Raw genomic sequence first — 20,000 nt, 5'->3', positions numbered from 1 at the left:
AGAGAGAGAGAGAGAGAGAGAGAGAGACAGAGAGAGAGAGAGAGAGAGAGAGAGAGAGAGAGAGAGAGAGAGAGAGAGAGAGAGAGAGAGAGAGAGAGAGAGAGAGAGAGAGAGAGAGAGAGAGAGAGAGAGACAGAGAGAGAGAGAGAGAGAGAGAGAGAGAGAGAGAGAGAGAGAGAGAGAGAGAGAGAGAGAGAGAGAGAGAGAGAGAGAGAGAGAGAGAGAGAGAGAGAGAGAGAGAGAGAGAGAGAGAGAGAGAGAGAGAGAGAGAGAGAGAGAGAGAGAGAGAGAGAGAGAGAGAGAGAGAGAGAGAGAGAGAGAGAGAGAGAGAGAGAGAGAGAGAGAGAGAGAGAGAGAGAGAGAGAGAGAGAGAGAGAGAGAGAGAGAGAGAGAGAGAGAGAGAGAGAGAGAGAGAGAGAGAGAGAGAGAGAGAGAGAGAGAGAGAGAGAGAGAGAGAGAGAGAGAGAGAGAGAGAGAGAGAGAGAGAGAGAGAGAGAGAGAGAGAGAGAGAGAGAGAGAGACTAGAGAGAGAGAGAGAGAGAGAGAGAGAGAGAGAGAGAGCACTAAAGAGACAGAGAGAGAGAGAGAGAGAGAGAGAGAGACAGAGAGAGAGAGAGAGAGAGAGAGAGAGAGAGCACTAAAGAGACAGAGAGAGAGAGAGAGAGAGAGAGAGAGAGAGAGAGAGAGAGAGAGAGAGAGAGAGAGAGAGAGACAGAGAGAGACAGAGAGAGAGAGAGAGACAGAGAGAGAGAGAGAGACAGAGAGACAGAGAGAGAGAGAGCACTAAAGAGACAGAGAGGTTCAGGGTTCAGTTCAGAAAGTATCTGAGTAATTAAGTCATTCCCATTCAGAGAGTGAACATTACCAAACGATTCAGCGTATATGAAGCCAAATCAAATAAAAATATATTTAAATGTATTTGAAAAACATTTAACGCAAGTATATTACAATATATACACATTTTTACATTCATGTACTTAATTGAATTGTACTTAATACTTTGGACTCTCTTTGTTGTTGTTTTTGTCTCGTGTCATGTGCTCTGTGGGCTCTACCTTCCTTCCTGTTAACTGAGTGATTGTCTTCACCTGTGTCTAGTTCATTTAGTGACTACCTGTTTGTATTTAAGTTCTAGTTTGATCCCGTGTAATCGTCGGGTCTCTTCTTTAATATGCGTGTGGTTTCTGTCCTGTCTGCCTGTAAAGATATTGTTTATTTAGTTCTGAGTATATTAAAGTGTTTTTGTTCTTATGCTGGTTGCTTGCTCTCCTGCTAACCACACCGTGACATTAATAAAATGCCTGCAATTGCTCTTTTAGGATACTAAACCACAAACTAGAAAAAGTCAACTGTTATACTTAATGCACTCTACCTGTGGAGTAGAGCTGAAGCACGATTAAAGATTGTGACAAACGTTAAACTACTGCAAGGTACACCTCAAGATGTACAATGAGTATCATTTTTATATCAGTAAGTTTTGAGTTATCTGTCAGTAAATAAGTTATTTTTTTACTCCTTTTAAATCTTGGCTATTAAACTTTTTTTTTAAATGAAACCTGCTGAATACAATCTACTGCATGTCCTCTTATTTTGTGATTATTAGTAAAGAAAATGTAAGTTTACTTAAATTACTTTAATGTTATTAGTAATATTTCAGGATGAACATTAACTAGATTGAAGCAGCCTGGTTTGATTCTACACATGTCATCATTATTATTAAATTATGTAATGACTGATATAGTTATATGCATGTAGTCTATTATGCTGCTAGAAATTATTATATATATTTGTTTATTTTAATTATTAAAATGATTATCTTTTTAGCAAAACAAACAGCACCTGACAACACAAAACTTTTATCTCCATATTCTCACTAAATCATAAAATCCTGGTATTTCAACACTGATATCAAACACATGCAAACTTCTTAGAGTTTAAAATATCACACACACACATCTCAAAAGAACACCTTTATAAACTGGTGTCTGGTTTTGCAGATTTGAGTCTCTGCTTTCAGGAGCTGATGAGTGAAGATGTGGATGGATCTAGCTGGGTCTGTTTCACTGGTCGAGTGTGACGGACCCAGACGAGTCCTACAGCTCTTGATTAATACGATTATAGGATGAATGGGGCAAAACACGCCACAAAGTTTACACTCCTGCCCATAAACCCCCAAAAATAGATCGCTCATCCCGTCTAAAAGAGCAGCTCGGGATTAGGCCTCTTCATCGAAAAGAGCAGAAAACGTTTATTTGTATTTAGAGATGAAATGGAGGCTTTTGTTGAGAAGAAAAAAAAAATCTTCTGACAACCATTACCCAAAACTGAGAGCGTTACCGTGGAAACAGATATTTCACAACTTCTAAAGAGACATCTAGTGGTGAAGAATTATAAACATTTTTATTTATTTTTATTATGAGGATTATTTTCGCATGAAGCTAAAAACTCAGGATCTCTCACAATAAAACCAATGACTTTCTAATCGGGAAGAGATCATTTGCTCATCGGGCTCTATCATACGACTCTCTATATCATGAATCTACTGTATCTAAAGAATCCAGAATCATAACCCCTTCACGTTTGGGTTTATTTTAGAGTCTTTGGACTCAGTTTCACAGCAGTATATAAACTGTGATATAAAGTCTGTGTAAGTGTCATGTGATTCTGTGATTGAAGCTGAATTTTCACATGGTCCTTCAGAAATCACTTGAATTTGTGATATATAAAATCTACACACCCCTGTTAAAATGCCAGGTTTCTGTTACCCAAGATGAATCATTTCAGAACTTTTTCCTCCTTTAATGTAAACTCTACCCTGTACCATCAAATACAAAACAAACTCAAATACTTTAGGTGAGGAGACTAAAATAATGTGCTTGCATAAGTGTGCACATCCTCTAATAACCAGGGATACGACTGTGTTCAAACTCAAGCTTTCACATCAAACTCATTTTGAATAGGACTCAGTACACACCTGACCTCATCAGCTGCTTCCTGACATTTTCTTGGTTGCATCTTACGTCAAAAGCCACAGTCCTCCACAGAGAGCTTCCAAAGCATCAGAGGGACCTCATTATTAACAGATAACAGCCAGGAGAAGGGTGCAAAAGTATTTCCAGTGCATCAGATATACCATGGAACACCTTGAAGTGGAGAAAATACGACATTAGCAAGAACTGGACGTCCCTCCAAAACCGATGAAAAGACGAGAAGTTAACTGCAGGAATTTCTGGCAAGTTCTGGCTGTGTAGTACACGACAACAATCTCCCAGACTCTTCATGTCAAGAACGAAAAAAGGTGTTGTGTTCTGATGAAAACCAAACTTTCTGATCATAAAAGAAGATCCAAAAGAACCCTATGCTGCCAGCATCATGCCTTCGGTCACGGAGGAGGGAAACACGAACGCTTCCAAACAGCAGTCAGTGCTGAAGAAAGATGAAGATGAAGAGGAACGACCCAAAGCACACATCCAAGTCAACAGAAGACTGGCTTCACCGAAACAAGATTCAAGTTTAGGAACGGCCCGGAGCTGGAGCCGGTGATCTGAAGAGGGCTGTGCACAGGGTTGTGATCAATCTGACCGATCTGAAGAGTTTCTGCAAAGAAAAGCAGGCAAATATGAGCGCTGTAATAAAATCAAAAGGTGCTTCAACAAAGCATTAGTTTTAGAGCGTGCACATTATTTTAGTTTAAGACTTTTACTTCCCCCTACCTAAAAGATTTATAAACTATAGGTTATAGTTTACATTAAAAGGTGGAAGAAGTTCTGAAATGATTTTTTAACGTCACAGAGAGCTGTTGATTTAACAGGGTGTGAAGACTTTATATCCACTTTATGCTCAGTTGATGCTCAAGAAAACATTTCTGATTATTGTCCGTTTAAAACAGATTCTTGCGCAAACCATTATATATTCTGTTCTAAATTATTTGAAGAAAACAAAGTTCAAAAGAACAGCATTTATTAAGCATTAATAAATGGCCGAATATGAAGAGTTATTCCAAGAAAACATGCTTTCTCATGAATGTCATTTTTATAAATATTGTTAAATCTTTAGGAAACATTTTCATGTTTGTCTAACATTTTTTTATTTTTAAATGTTTGCTTTATACATATGCATACATTTTATACACAGTATGTATGTACACACGCACACACGCACGCGCACACGCACGCACACATGCACACACACGCACACACGCACACACACACACGCACACACACACACACACACACACGTGCACACACACACGCACACACACACACACACACACACACACACACACACACACACACACACACAGACACACACACACACACACACACACACACACACACACACACACACACACACACACACACACACACACACACACACACACACACACACACACACACACACACACACACACACACACACACACACACACACGCACACACACACACACACACACACACACACACACACACACACGCACACACACGTGCACACACACACACACACGTGCACACACACACACACACACGCACACACACTTATATTTATTCATTCTGCAGATGCTATTATCTAAAGCGACTTACACTTGGGGGATACATCAAACAATTCATCTTCATTTTTAAGGCTATTATTAAAATGTTAGACTGTTCCCCTAATGTTTGAAAAGCTAGAAAAGGAAATATTCTCAGCAAAGTTCAGATCCTGACTTTCTGAACCTGTCTGGGGCTGTGTTCTCACTAGTGTAGCTAAATAAAGACAAGACCACGCCACACAGTGACAGCTAAATAACTTCATGCATATTAGTTATGCCACAATGACTTCGGTTTGGAGGAAAAACATATTCCCAAATAATACCATTTAAAAAAACTGCTTCTCTGCTTCTCCTTTAAATAAATAGCAGATCAAGCTATTCATTTCTCATGCCACCATTCTTTTTTTCTCCAGTCTACCTAGACATTTATTTGGCTTTAAGCTTTGCAATAATAAAAAAGGCGACTCAAAATGACTTTTAATTGATAAACTTAAGCTATGGATGACAGAAAAGCTGTACTCTCCACCTCTCTTCAGCCGTCACAGAAAATGCATGTGGCTTAGAGAAGATTATTAAATGCATTATTCATTCAGTCCATCTGTTCTGTGGTTCCCCTCGTGACCCGAATCATTACACCTCTCTCATTAAATACTAGTTTGACTTGGCTCTTGTTGTTCAGGGATTCTCCACGAAATCCAAAGACTGCTGGAGCAGATCAGGTCACCACCACATTCTCTCAATCAACAACTGACTGAAAGGTTCTTCAAAAGGTTCTTTACAGGGATGTCACAGAAGAACCATTCAGTCAAAGGATCTTTAAAGAACCGTCTCTTTCTGACCCTTTTATAATCTGAAGAACCTTCCTCCACAAAGAAGCTTTTGTGAAACAGAAAGGTTCTTCAGATGTTCTTTATGGAGAAAAAAGGTTCTTTTTAGGGGTGAATACGATCAGCAGATTGTTGCTGGAGTGAAGAAAGAAAGAAAGCTTAAATTTGCTGTTAAGAAAATATACTGTACTAAAATTATTTTATATAAATGAAATATTTTACAAAATGCCTCCCTTATCTGACAGTTTCCTCATGAAGTTGAATCAGGTGTGTTTGATTGGGGACTCTTACTGAAATACAATAAAATATTTGATTTAATATTTAATATGTGAGGTGCTGCTACAGTCACAAGTTCACAAATCATTTATTAAAAAAAATGAATGAAATGTACTTTAAACAAAATTTTGAAAAATGCTACATCACCTGCCACGCCCACATCCATCTCAACATCCAATCAGCAACCAGACAGACCCTTCTCTAGATTTCTTTCCACCAATGGTGCGCTACACTCAAATCTACATCACAGTTCAGAAGAACAGAAGCGCCGCTACGTCTGTATCATCATAACTACTTTTCGCAAACACTTTTCAGCATTTCGCAAATTATAATCAACAACTCTCTTGCTTCTTCGCCATCCGTTATTTTTCCCACTGAGCTTATTGAAATGACTTCCTTCTCCATTAGAAAGACATGCGGTGAGAATCTGGTCAGATCCATAAGAAGCTGGAATAACAATAACTTGTATTTTCCGATCATAAATACATAAATAGCAATAAATGTTTTTAGTCTCATGAAAGAGTACAGACTGAATCGGGCGAGCTGCACATCCTTAGCCTCCAGTCACTTCTCTCTGTACGTCCTAATTAGTGCACTTACACACTATACTACTTCCCAGAGGATCCACATAATTAACTAAAGAGTGGAACATTGAACACTTCATGCAAAACAATGTCACGCAAAGTAACTTCATGTACTTCACACACTAGCTGGTTGAGTATGTAGGGCACAGAAGAAGTGCAGAGCGTACTGTGAGTGTCATGTGTCTTAATTCTGTCTATTCTAACTTACTTTTAAAATACATATTTAAATAAACTAATCTTCCAACAAAAACTGGAAGATAGACTAATGAGATGAAAGTGAAGAAACTGTGAAGAAGTGAGGAGTCTCCTCACAAATTAAATCATTTGTGTATAATGTATGCTGCATAATGAAACATGAACGACAAGTTCTTCCTCTTTCATACCAACGTTTTATCTTTCCATTGTATTTCACAACAGAATTTGGAGAGAAATCTGAAGAAAAGGTAAAGCCATCTCACAGGAGTTGTCTTCTATCTACTCCAGCTCTGATCCGTTCATCCTGAGAAGAAGGCTTCAGACGGACCTGGTCTGGGTGAGGTGCGTCAGGGTGACACACGCAAACTCCTTGATGCTGTTTCCAGAGATGCCTGTAATTCCCGTCAGCTCCTCCACCACCTGAAGCGCAAACACGGCTCTCTAGAGTCTGTCACGAGTGATGAACATTCAAACGCCTGACTGAATGAATCACGCCGTACCTTCTCCCACGTTGAGATGTGATGAATGAAGGAGGCCACAGCAATCACTCCAACTCCCAGAAGCATGAGGTCCTCGGTCACAGACACGAACCTGGCTCTGTTACGAACACAAGACACGCCTCGTATCCCTCCGTAACCGATGACTGCTCAACATTAACAGCAAATATATTAATGAGGTCTACCTTTCCTGAAGGAGAACTCATCCCTGATGGAAAATGCATTTATGAGCTCATTTGTTATGTTGCTAGGCGGCATCAATTATGTGATATTTTATGTTAATGATATTAATTACAGGCAGAGAATTTTGGATTTTAAACACACATTTATAATGCAAGAAAAGACACCTTAAAAATACGACATTTTGAGAAGGCATCTTTTTTGACCACCTTAATGAATGAATGAATGAATGAATTTCACATAAAAAAAAACAAAACATGTAGTTTAGCCATATATAAACTCTTCATGAATTCTGAAGGTTGTATTTATGTGAACACACACACACACTAGATTAAATAAAAATATCAAAATATGGGTTAACATTTTTTTCATCATCATTCAGCATAATATTTATTTTAAAAATGGTACAACATAATTATTCCAACCAAAATGACATGCATCACCTTAAAGCACATTCATAGAGACTCGGTGGGAAAGCAGCAGAAAACAGAAAAGCCTGACCTTTGCTCGTGAGAAGGACTGGAGCGTCCGGTGGCGGATCTGAGCAGAGCGTGGTAGATTGTCTCCCTCTGGAGGTAAACGAACCGCAGAACACACACACACAGCTGATGAAGCTGAGCCACGGGGACCCTCGCTTCGTTACGGCCTGAGAGGAAACACAAAACACACACACACACACACACACACACACAGGTTCTGAAAGCTGACTCTCAAACAGCAGAAACAAAACCATACACTGCTTAACACTCTTTTTGTTCTCTCCGTAACACAAACACATCTAACAGGAATTAATATTAAGGCAAAGGTGCCTGCAAACGTTTTCTTCTGAGATGTGTTTTTTCTGAGATGTGATATTTTGAATGCAGTGCTTCATTTTGCAGGAGATAAGCGAAGCATTTTACTTTTTTTTTTTCATGTGTGTGCAATACATTTGGAAAATGTGTCAGAAAAAAGAAAATCGTCGTACCCAGCACCTCCAACAGGGTCTCCACGTACGTTAAAGGATTCAGGACGTTCAAGTTGAAGTTGAGAGTTTTTAAAATGAGAATCTCAGAGTCCAAGAGCTGCTGTTTGGTGGAAGAGTGACCGGCAGCCTGCAGAAATCTGACCGCAAGCTCGTTGTTCACCACCTAGATGGAAACAAACACAGCCGTTTGCATTCAGGACATCGGTTCTGCTCTGATTCAGGAGATAAACCTACGTTGGAGTACAGGTCCAGTTTGCTGGCTATCTGGACGCTCGAGAGGACGGACAGAAAGAACTTCTGCTTGAGCGTCTGGAAGATGAGCTCCTCGGATCCCTGACCTTCCTGGCTGCGGATTAGATCTTCAGTATACTTAGCCATAAACCTAGAGCGTGACGAAGTGAAGGAGCATTAAACGGGTTTACAGTGAGTAATGTTCCTTCCAAAATTCTTGAAGTCACCTCTCCAGTATCTCGACGGCCTGATATCCGACCGCAGGACTCACTCGCAGCTCCTCACACAGACCAAACACACTCTCTACAATCATAATAATTCATCACTGAATACATAACGGTGACAACGATAACAAATATACAGTATACTGTGTCAGCAGAATAAATTATATTTATTTTCCAACTTTAGACAGTCTTTAGAAAACAGTATGTTAATGCATTAAAATGATTTACATCTGACGTCGACTTTTTAACATCTCTAAATGAATAACAAAAATGTAAATATTTCATTGCTAAACTATTATTTGCATCCAAAATAATGGTTATGTTTACATAATAAGTGCGTGTGCTGTGTATATTTATTATTTGTATATAAATACACGCATGCACGTAAAAAAAAATAATTAAATAAATAAATAATAGTGTATTTATATATATATATATATATATATATATATATATATATATATATATACACACACATGCTATATTAAACTTATATATATATGCATATAAATAAATATATAAATATATGTGAAAATATTTGACATACGTATGTATATTTACATATACACATAATAAATATACACAATGCACTCATATTGCATAAACAAAAACTTATTTTAAATCAATGAATCATTTGACAGCACCGATACATTCATTTATAGCGCGACAAAAACCCTATGAATTGTGAATTGAATAATAAAATCAAGGAAACATCATTATAGCATCATCTGTGCTCTTCATTATTTTGTTTAAATTACTCACCAATGCAGATTATTAAAAAAACTGAAATATCGGCCGATAAACCTGAATTAATTACACAACTGTGAAACAAGTAGGTTGTTTATAAATGAGTTATACTTCATAAAACACATTTCACTATGATGTGGTCACCAGGCAGGCTGCTGAAAAGCCCGATAACAGCCGCTAGTGCACTAGTTAGGGGCCAGGGCACTCACCCACTAGCCTGCTGTCTTTAAGACACCCGCACAGATCTGACACGTTCTCCAGGTGAAGCTTGTTTCTCTTGTTGAGGTTGGACAGAATGTCGGTTAAAATGTCTAAAGATACCTCTCCAAACCTGGGCTTCATCTGCTGACCGCCGGCCAACGAAAACACCGCCCTGCCCGCCATTTTCCCTCAGGATTAACCGACGGAAGTAACGAAGACAAACCGCTCGTGAAGTTCGATCAAAATCACCACGCTTTATTTATTTATTTATTTATTTATTTAGTTGGAATAAAAAAAGAAAAATTTATATCCCAAAATATCGTTTTTAACAATATATTTTTTCTTATTATTAACCAAGCGCCGACCAGGCCGAACGTGATTGGTCGATTCTGAGAGGCTCACGTGATCCACCTGACCACGCCATCAACGAACAAACATATAAAGTGGAATTTGTTTTCTGAATAAAATTCCTCTATGGAATACAATATGCAAAATCAATCAAATCAGTGCATTAACTAAAGAAATGTATTTCATTTATATGTAATTGACCGAGATGACCAGTAGATGGCTGCCGTGCGCGTTCATCGATCACGTGGTTCACGATCAGCGACAACATGAATAAATTATTTAAATGAAGAAAATATGAGCCACATGAAACTTACTTATCATTTGCACAACTTTTTCTATTTCTTTAAAGCAAAAAACGCTAAACAAATAGTTGAGCAACATGTAAACTTGCTTTAAATGTACAGATTATGGGTTAATGCAGACATAATGATGACATCTCTTATTACAAAACGCTTTAAGGCTCATAAATTCGACAATAATATAGGTTTAAAACCAAGTCAGTACCAAAACAGGTAATTATTTTACACATCTGTTATTGGAAGGTCCTGCAGGTCAGCAGGTCACACACACACACACACACACACACACACACACACTCGACGCTGAACTTAAAGTGACCTTGCAGGAAAAGGGCCAATCTGCGCAAATCCGACGCAGCGTTGATGTGCAAAGTTACGTCGCGTTACGTCACGCTTCGAACATGGCGGACAAGAGCGGTCAAGGGGAGCCCAGACCCGAAACGCAGTTTGCGCAGAGAATAAACCCCTCGAAAGAAGAGCTGAGCAAAGAACAGCTGCAGTTCATCCGGCAAGTGGAGCTGGAGCAGTGGAGGAAGAAGACCGCGGCGCTCCGGGGGAGAAACGTCGCGACGGGACTCGCTATCGGCGCGCTGGTGCTCGGCATCTGTATCCTTCTTCATTAACTATAATCATCTGTAGCCTTCATTAACTTTAATTACAGCGAGATCACGTTTATATTTCGACAGCTCCGTCTCCGACACGATGTGCGTTCAGCCATTTATGTATCTATCTGCACGTGGGCTCGTTATTATCATCAGAATGTGATCAAAACACGCTTCTTCTGTGTTTATCGTTTAATAAGAGTTCTGTGGTATCCTTAGAAACACGTTAAGACGCTTCTCTTTAGAGAGCTTTTAATTAACAGTTCGTTTGTTTACTGTGAAGCACTTTACTGTCTGTGAAAGGTGCTGTAATCTCTCTCTCACACACACACACACACACACACACACACACACATTCTCTTTCTCTCTCTGTCTCTTTCTCTGTCTCTCACACACACACACACACACACACACACACACACACACACACACACACACACACCCCGAGCGTGTTATTATCTGAGATGTTGGGCTTCAGGAGATGAATCTGATGAGATTGAGGACAGAAGAAGTGATCAGCAGGTGGTGCTGTGCTCCTGAAGGTTTCTTCTGGTCCTCCATTAGCCTGAAAACAGTTTGATATGAAATAAATGCATTTTTCTTTAGTTAAGTATAATCTTGTGCGGATTTCATTGTGCTAAACATTACTTGCCTCTAAATTCTGCGCAGTTTACTTCATTTTTATTTATTTGCAAAAATAAGACTTTAGAAAAAAGTCAAAAATCGGTTGTAAATGATATCTTGCAGCATATCTTCTAATAACACTTTTTGTTCTTTTTGAAAAAGTTACTTTTGAACGTTCTTTCCGAATACTTCACACTAAGTTTTAATGTTGTATTTTTGTCAAAGACCTAATAAAAAAAAATCTATTAATGTTTCTGGAATAATGTTTGTTCGTAACGTTGAGAAAACCTCGACAGAACATGAAACGGTTCTGTGTAGAACTCAACTAGAAGTAGTTTTATGTTCTATGTGTTGTTTATTCACCGGATCTGATTGATTGACTTTCTTCTGTTGAACACAAGCTGGGTTGCCAGGTCTGCGAAACAAAATCACCCCCAACTTCTGCTCAAAACTAGACCGAAGGCGTTTTCTTCTCGTTGGTCTTCTTTGTGAAAACAGCACTCGGGTGGGTTTGAGTTCCTGCAGCAGAACCAGCACAGATACTGTGGACCTGGCAACCCTTCAAGAGCTCTTCTTGAGCTGCAGAAAAGCTGTCCCTTTAACTCTCCTCAGACTGAGGTTATCAGCCTTGACCGGCCGTCTTCAGATGGATACACGTTCTACTCCGTGTCTCAGGAGAGAGTCATGGATGAAATCGATGAAGAAGCCAAAGCTGCAAAACTACGGGCCCCGAAGACCGGAGCCAACTGAACTGAAAGAGCTCTGTGTCCCGAGAGAGGACTGTGTCTGATCATGAAGCGTGGAGATGATCTCCGAGCCGGAGCTCCTTCAGCAACCTTTTCTTTGTCTGTCCTTTTTTTATGAATGAACTCAATAAAATGCGTCCGTAACGCTGCGGTGTGAAATGAATACTCCGCTCCGTCTTCTTTATATTTATTAACTTTATTGTACAAATATGACGTGGAATATACAACATGAAGATGAGAGAGAAGGCACTGCACGTATCAAGGCATTCATATGATTCTTCACAGTTTAATCAACCATGAATGGATGATGTTTTTCATATTAAAGATCTGTGTGTGTGTGTGTGTGTGTGTGTGTTAAAGCCTGTGATGCATCATGGCAAAAACCCAACTGAAAGCCCACTTCTTAATACGAAGATAACGCTTATTCTGAATAATTATTGATTCAGTTGATATTGTGAATCGTGAGAGTCGGTGTGTCTTTTATGTTAATGAGAAAACAAAGTGATTTCACACTGAAGCTATGAAAGCATAAACGTTGTGAAAAATCTGAGCATATAGTAGATAACATTATCAGTCAATCATTAATTATTGAACCTCATGCCAAAGTGCAGCGTGTGTTTTCCATCCGTCTTCAGTTTATGGCTGACATTGGGTTCGGTTTTTGGTGCAATTAGGAAACTGAAGGAAAAGTTCACCCAGAATTAAAAATGCGCTCACCCTTAGGTCATCTAAGCTTTGGGTGTTTGATTTTTCACCAGATTTGTAGAAAAGTGTCTCAGCGATGGAAGTGAATGGGTGCCGTCAGAACGAGAGCCTGATAGAAACATCAGAATAATCATCAGTGAACATCTGGAGAAGATCAAACTCATCTTAACGCTGGATGAGTTTAACTCACTGACGGCACCCATTCACCGCTGAGATACATTTCTCCAAATCTAATGAAGAAATAAACTCATCCTAACTTTGGATCATTTGATGATGAGTACTTTCCAGCAAATCTGGGAGAACTATTCCCTGAACATTTCAGTTTCTGTCTGTCAGACTGATCAAAAACAATAATAATAAAAAATATATATATAGACATCAAAGGATGACAATCTCAAAGCTGGCATAATCAATGCAAAAATAATATATATATTTATCCCACCCACCCAAATCAGTATATTTATTTCTTTATTCACATTTGAACTATAAAGAGCCCCTGTGAGATCAGAGCAGAAGTATCTCTACAGACAGCGGTGCTCAGAGAACATCACAGCATCAAGAAACTAACGACGTTAATATTACAAGTCCAGTCTGAGGAGAGAGGAGGAAGGAGCCGGTGAGGTAGTCTGAAGAAGCAGCCGCTCGGTTCTTACTGAAGAAGAAACAACAGAACACACCTTCATCTCTCAGCGGCTCCTTTAACTCTGCTTTCAGTATGAGCTACTAATGAAGCGCACGCACACACACACACTGACACACTCACACACACACTCACACACACACACACACACACACACACACTCACACACACACACATACATACTCACACACATATACATGCTCACATACACACACACACACACACTCACTCACACACACACACACACTCACACACACACACACACACACACACACACACACACACACACACATACATACACGCTCACACACACATATACACACACACACTCACATACACGCTCACACACACACACACATACACTCACACACACACACACACACACACACACACTCACATACACACTCAAATATACACACACACACGCTCACACACACACACACACTCACACACACACTCACATACACACACGCTTACACTCACACACACACACACACACTCTCACACACACACACGCTCACACACACACACTCTCACACACACACACACGCTCTCTCACACACGCGCTCACACACACATACACACACACTCACACGCCCGCTCACACACACTCACATAAAATGTGTTTATATTGTATTCATTTTTTATATTTTATTATATACATTTATTTAATTGAATGCTTTCTTTTACGTTTGACTCAATGAGATCAAAAAGGAAGGTTTACTACGTGAAAGAAGACCCGAACGAAGGCCTTGTTGAAGAAGAAGGCCTCTTTGTCTGAAAGCAGTGCTCTAATGATCAGAAGAATCCTACCTTTCCGAGGAAATCTGCAGCGAAAGTCACTCCTTTGGTTCCGCGTGAAGCGTCCTGAGAACTGCTGCTGTCTCCGCTCAGAGAGCTCTTCCTCATGATCCCTGAAGAACAGCAAGAGTTCAGCACACCTCTCTGTCAACCTCACATTACTGCCCAAAGTATAGACGATAACAAATACTGCAGAACTGAAGCTTAATCAGATAAAACGGCGCAGATGTCTGACCTGTCAGAGGCAGAATGTCGAGTCTCTGGAGGCTGTTCCTTCGAGACGAGGGGAAGGTTCCTCCTTTAGAGAGCCGGCGCTGGCGACCCGAGAGCATCACGGCCGGAGACACGATACAGGCCGGAGGAACCTTCCCCATCCGAGAGTACAGGTCCTCGATCTCCTGCTTCTGAAGCGTCTGCAGAGACTGGACCTCACCCAGGTGTCTGAGAGAAGAGGAGACCGTCAGCGACCCCTGACCCCTGACCCCTGACCTCAACCACATCTACGCATCTGAACTGTCTGAAAATCTGGAATGTATCTATTTCAATACAAACGTCTCAAATGAACAGCATTGACCTGCAAAAAGTTTAAAAGCTGCCTGCAGGAAAATGACAGACTTGGCAACCCTACATAGAGACACAGTTTCTTGTCCAAAAAGCCCATCGGTAACAATGCATTATAAAAATCATCATAAATTATGTTGTAATGCATTATATCATTTTATAATTACATTACAATATTTCTAGATTCCTTGAGATCATTATGAAGACAATAACCTAATCAACGCATTAAAATCACATCCTGAACATCTGGAGTAAAGTGTTACAGAACAATACGCTCCTAGTCTGAAGAACATTAAAGAACGCTTTTCCACTTTTAAATATCTTTTGTGCGACGAACCACTGACGCCGTGTTTTTAAGAGAATAAAGAACTAAAGGCCATATCAACATCAAAAGTGTACTTATTAGTCACTAAGTGAGATTTTGAGATGTCGAGTCTTCCACGCTCTTACTTCTCCCTCAGCTCCTGCAGCTCCGCCCACATCTCCTCGTCCTCGCTCTCTGATTCGTCGCTGCTGAGGTAGGCGGGGCTGCGGGCGGAGCTCATCCAGAGGCTGTGTAGAGGAGCGGACGGAGGAGGACTGGCCGCGTTCTCATCCCACACCGAGAAGCCGCTGTCCGCCGACGTGCCCATCACATCCGCCCGCCGGCCCTTCCTCCTGCGGTACTTCCTCTCCACGGCCGTCTCTGCTTCATCATCCTCATCCTCTCGGGCCTCTTTCTGACCGCTGGGTGTCTCGGGCAGGAGATCCCGCCGAGCCTCGCAGCAGAGGTTCTGTTGTTTCTCTGCAGGACTGTCCAGAGAAACGCTCTCTTTGCTGGGAGACACGTGAAAACGGCCCACGGTTACAGAACACTTCAGATCTGTGACGGAACACAAAACATCACGGTCACACACAACCTGATCACTGGACCACACAGCTTCATATATGAGCACACACACACACACACACACACACACACACACACACACACACACACACACAGACACACACACACACACACACACACACACTCACACACACACACACACAGATACAGATACACCCACACACACACACACACACACACACACACACACCTGATCACTGGACACATATATGAGCACACACACACACACACACACACACACACACACACACAACCTGATCACTGGACCACATGCACACAGATACACACACACATATCATGATTAATCTCATCCAAAATAAACGTGTGTGTATATAATATGTGTGTGTGTGTGTGTGTCTGTTCATGTGTTAAATGTATTAACTCTGAACTGATTGTACTGTAAAGTCTGATGCTGGCAGTACTGAGTTAGTATTATGTTTATGTTCAGAACACAGCCAGAGTTTCTCTGCTTTCAGGAACACATAAAACCGCTTGTGTTTCGTAAGACCTCCACGGTTTAACCCTCGAAAAGTGTGTGTGAGAGTGTGTGTGTGTGTGTGTGTGTAGAGTGTGTGAGAGTGTGTGTGTGTGAACAGTAGTGTGTGTGTGTGTGTGTGAAGTGTGTGTGTGTGTGTGTGTGTGTGTGTGTGTGTGTGTGTGTGTGTGTGTGTGTGTGTGTGTGTGTGTGTGTGTGTGTGTGTGTGTGTGTGTGTGTGTGTGTGTGTGTGTGTGTGAGTGTGTGTGTGTGTGTGTGTGTGAGAGTGTGTGTGTGTGTGTGTGTGTGTGTGAGTGTGTGTGTGTGTAGTGTACGTGTGTGTGTGTGTGTGTGTGTGTGTGTGTGTGTGTGTGTGTGTGTGTGTGTCTTACCAGATGAGATGTGCTGAGAAGCTCTGGTCGGGGGGGAAGATGATGGAGGACTGGATGATGAAACCTTGGAGAGAAAGAGAGTGCTTTATTCAGACAGACTTCCACATCTGGCTTTTATAAACCAGGAGGAACGCATTCAGAGGTACATTAACCACGACAGTCACAGAAAACAACACCATCGCCATGGAAACAAACACAACACTGACTCACACTCCATCCAAAGATTATTATATCACAGGACTTACAAAAGAAATACCAATCTGCATTAATATTTATTGAACATTTGATTTTTTTTAACATGTATATGATTAAATAAAAATATGTAAATATGCTGTTTATAAGAATTAATAAGCATTTCGTTCATTTATTATGCTTTTCATACTGTCAAGCAATTCATTGCAATTAACTGCATCCAAAATAAACATTTTTGTTTACATATTACATGTTCTATAATTTAAATGATATATGACTTATTTTTCTTAAATATAAACATTCACGTGTGTGCATTTGTCTCAGACACACACATATATATTATGTAAAAAATATATATATTTTGAATGCGATTAATCATGATGAATAATTTGATGAATAATAATAATAATAATAATAATATACTAATAATATTATAACTATATAAAATGCACATTTTATGCAGACCATTTCTGAAAAGAAAAAAAGGCTTAAACTTTTCAGACAAAATATAATTTAAAATGTGTATACAAAAATAAAACAAATAATATGGCCAAAAAATAAATAAAATACGAATATAAATACGACAAACTATTTCTCATTTTATTATTATTAATAATATTATTGTAATATTGCACTGCAAAATTTGATCCTCCTTTGTAAAATGGTCTCACTATCTGAATCTAATCTGGAGTCATCTGGTGTGTAGTTGAGTGCAGGCGGATCAGAAGCGCTCTTACTCTGCTGTCTGGACTGGCTCGTGAGGAAGACGACTGTCCCGATGAAGAGCTGCTCCGCTGCTCCAGTAAGTGTCTGGGGAAAGCTCCTCTGTGTCCGGGAGGATATTCCTCGGAGGATATTCCCGCAGGGCCCTCCGCTGCCGTCTGCTGACCGCTCGGAGCGGCTCTGGACATCACGGCCTCTGTGAACGGGGAGCACTCGGGGGTACACTGCGCCTCCGGAGCGTAGTGGGGTGCGTAGAGGACGGGATACCCAGCATGCACCAGGCTCGGAGCCGGCATGAACGACTGGGCCATGCTCATGGCCATAGACAGCACATTAGCCAGAGAGAAGAGCGGCTGACCGGGACCGGGCCACAGCACGTCTGAGCCCAGGGGGCCCGGGGAGCCCGGGGCCGAGGGGCCGCTGTGGACGTGGGTCAGGGGGGAGCAGGGGCCCGGGCGGGGACGGGGACGGGAAGGGGAAGTGTGTGTTCATGTAGGAGGGGATGAACTGCTGCACCTGAGGTAGATGGGAGTGAGGCATTCTGGGATCAGGAGGATAGAGCGAGGCTGACGGGATCTGATGAGGAGAACCTGAGATCAGTGTGAAGAAACATCAAGAGATCAGACTCCAGAGCAGAAGAAAGAAACATTCAGCTTGATCCCAGAGCAGGTTTACAGTAAAATAATACAATTCAAACCTGGGATCATTTTTTAATAAAAAATATACTGACATTTAAAAAGGACAAAACAAAACAAAAAGTGAAAATAACATGAAAACTAATGGAATATCGATGATTTATTTTAAAAGCGCTGCGTGGTTCTCCTGCAAAAATAAAACTTCTTTTAAAATGGTACATTTTGAAATATTTTACTTTTTAAATATATTTTGTGTGCTAAAAACATAAATGTAAAACATATTGATAACAGATCTGTAATAAAGAAAGTTAAATACATGGATAAATGTATAAATTATATTAATGTCTTGCATTTCTATTAAAAAAAACATTATTATTATTTGTGATCTTTAATTTCTTTAAATAAAAACTATTTTTCATTCTGTACAATACAGCGTTCTGAAGAACTGCTTAAAGCAAAGGGTTTCATCTGCGTTAGTATTATTCCTAATTAATTTCTAAACCACACAAAGCTGAATTATTAGCCATTTATAACTTATGAAAACAATAAATATCCTCCTCGAAACGCTGCACGTCCTGAAGATCGATCTGACAGCCTGCTCAATAAATCATATCAAGCGTCTATAAATTCATAATGAATCGTTCCTTTATTAGAACAGAATCTGTTTTTCTATGAAGAACGTTTCCATTCACTTTCTTTACAGTGGAATACGTTTCCGTCGTTTAATAAAACCAATCTTCTTTGAAGTTTTTCCATTGCCTTGCTGTTAATAAACCGAAGTTTCCTAAAGCAGGGAATCAAAGTGAGGTCTGCTGGTGTTAAATGAACGCAGCTCGGCGTCGATGTCCTCGCTCGCTCACCTGGGCCGCTGTGGAAAGACTGCGAGCGTAAGAGCGGACGTGTGGATGAGGTAACGTCTCTCGGCCCGAACTCTGCTGAGAAACACCACAAAGAGAGCTGAGAGAGAGCCTGACTTCAGTCTGCCATCATCAACACTCACACGACACTCACCTGAGAGAGAAGAAGAGGAGTGAGCTCGAGCCAGGCTGGGAAGATTCGGCTGAGACCACAAACACAACACATTACTCGTCATAAACCACGCTCTCATCCTGCTCTACAGAGACTCCACAGTGAGAGCCTTTCAGCATCTTCAGAAATCGGTGTGATGTACTGATTTAGCGCTCAAGAAACATTTCTGCTCGTTAGCCGTGAGGAAACTGAGGGCTGAAAGAGCAAGACCACAAAACGGTTCAGAAGATTTCAGGTCTGTAACATGATTAGTTATAAAAGAGACGTCCCTCGATGAAGATACTTCCAGAAAGCTCTGTCTGTAAACACAATCCTCCGACTAAAGCTCTATCGTGAGAAAAGGAAGACATGCTGAAAGGTCCAGAAAGGTCTGGAGAGACATATGCTCCCCTCCGGATGACGTCTGTTTCAGGGAAGACCGTATTAAAGCACACACTGCAGGTATTACAACAACACGACTTCATAGAAGAAGAGTCCGGATCAAAGACCAACCCCAGAACCTCGATGAAGAGGAGATAAACACGAGACCTGCAGCGGACCACGAGATCGGTCTTCTATTATACATCAAACATTGGCTCGGGATTTTATTCAAATGTAAAAGCACCTCTTAGTCTGTACTGTACTGTTGTTATAGTTTACACTGTATTAAAAAAATACCTATTAAAAAAATTATACTCTGTAGCTGTGAGATCCTCTCTTTAATTCGGGCGTGGAGGCTGAAGGTTTGCTGGTTTAATGAAAGCTGTGCGTAACGTACTCGTGAGCGAGGGATCTGCTCGGACACACAGCTGGTCCAGGGGTACATTCAGTCAGCCGCAGGAGGAGGTCTGCTCTGGATGCAATCAGGAGAGAAGTTACGCAAGCCCTGCTCCACGCATGCAC

The 20,000-nt window shown here is 40.7% G+C and overlaps 3 protein-coding genes across 4 annotated transcripts in view; 1 reads left to right on the top strand and 2 right to left on the bottom strand.

Moving 5' to 3' along the window:
• The window catches only part of cntd1 (cyclin N-terminal domain containing 1), a 27,824-nt gene extending 18,197 nt beyond the window's left edge, over positions 1-9,627 (bottom strand). Inside the window, exons 1-7 of one of the 2 annotated variants that reach the window (XR_006248629.1) lie at positions 9,466-9,627; positions 8,513-8,588; positions 8,289-8,436; positions 8,055-8,217; positions 7,589-7,733; positions 6,911-7,007; positions 6,674-6,830 (exon numbers count right to left, since the gene is read on the bottom strand). Coding sequence is in view for 1 of the 2 variants with exons in the window: in XM_043231011.1 (XP_043086946.1) it covers positions 6,729-6,830; positions 6,911-7,007; positions 7,589-7,733; positions 8,055-8,217; positions 8,289-8,436; positions 8,513-8,588; positions 9,466-9,598 (864 nt within the window). In the remaining variant the exon portion in view is untranslated. Of the gene's footprint in view, positions 1-6,664; positions 6,831-6,910; positions 7,008-7,588; positions 7,734-8,054; positions 8,218-8,288; positions 8,437-8,512; positions 8,589-9,465 lie in introns of those variants that run through there. The other variant, XM_043231011.1, reaches the window with a different exon arrangement.
• Positions 9,628-10,460: 833 nt separating this feature from the next.
• On the top strand, positions 10,461-12,239 carry LOC122333415 (cytochrome c oxidase assembly factor 3 homolog, mitochondrial). Its single transcript, XM_043231010.1, has 2 exons — positions 10,461-10,710; positions 11,977-12,239. Exons 1-2 carry the CDS (start codon positions 10,506-10,508, stop codon positions 12,078-12,080), a joined length of 309 nt encoding a protein of 102 aa, XP_043086945.1. The 5' UTR covers positions 10,461-10,505; the 3' UTR covers positions 12,081-12,239.
• A 17-nt stretch (positions 12,240-12,256) lies between these two features.
• Positions 12,257-20,000, bottom strand: part of wnk4a (WNK lysine deficient protein kinase 4a) — a 42,718-nt gene continuing 34,974 nt past the window's right edge. Inside the window, 9 exon segments of the mRNA XM_043231009.1 lie at positions 12,257-13,433; positions 14,235-14,335; positions 14,458-14,663; positions 15,234-15,645; positions 16,540-16,603; positions 17,469-17,904; positions 17,906-18,044; positions 18,950-19,024; positions 19,101-19,149. Coding sequence (XP_043086944.1) covers positions 13,431-13,433; positions 14,235-14,335; positions 14,458-14,663; positions 15,234-15,645; positions 16,540-16,603; positions 17,469-17,904; positions 17,906-18,044; positions 18,950-19,024; positions 19,101-19,149 — 1,485 coding nt within the window. The 3' untranslated portion in view covers positions 12,257-13,430.

This window comes from Puntigrus tetrazona, unplaced genomic scaffold (assembly GCF_018831695.1).
Source record: "Puntigrus tetrazona isolate hp1 unplaced genomic scaffold, ASM1883169v1 S000000270, whole genome shotgun sequence".
Classification (NCBI taxonomy): domain Eukaryota; kingdom Metazoa; phylum Chordata; class Actinopteri; order Cypriniformes; family Cyprinidae; genus Puntigrus; species Puntigrus tetrazona.
Note: the sequence above shows the minus strand (reverse complement) of the source record. Positions and strands in the feature narration are given on the sequence as shown.

Excerpts from the sequence above, each read along its gene's own strand:
- LOC122333415 (XM_043231010.1), top strand. The coding sequence starts at position 10,506 with ATGGCGGACAAGAGCGGTCAAGGGGAGCCCAGACCCGAAACGCAGTTT. Across the intron at positions 10,711-11,976 it reads CGCGCTGGTGCTCGGCATCT|ATGGATACACGTTCTACTCC; the intron begins GTATCCTTCTTC and ends GGCCGTCTTCAG.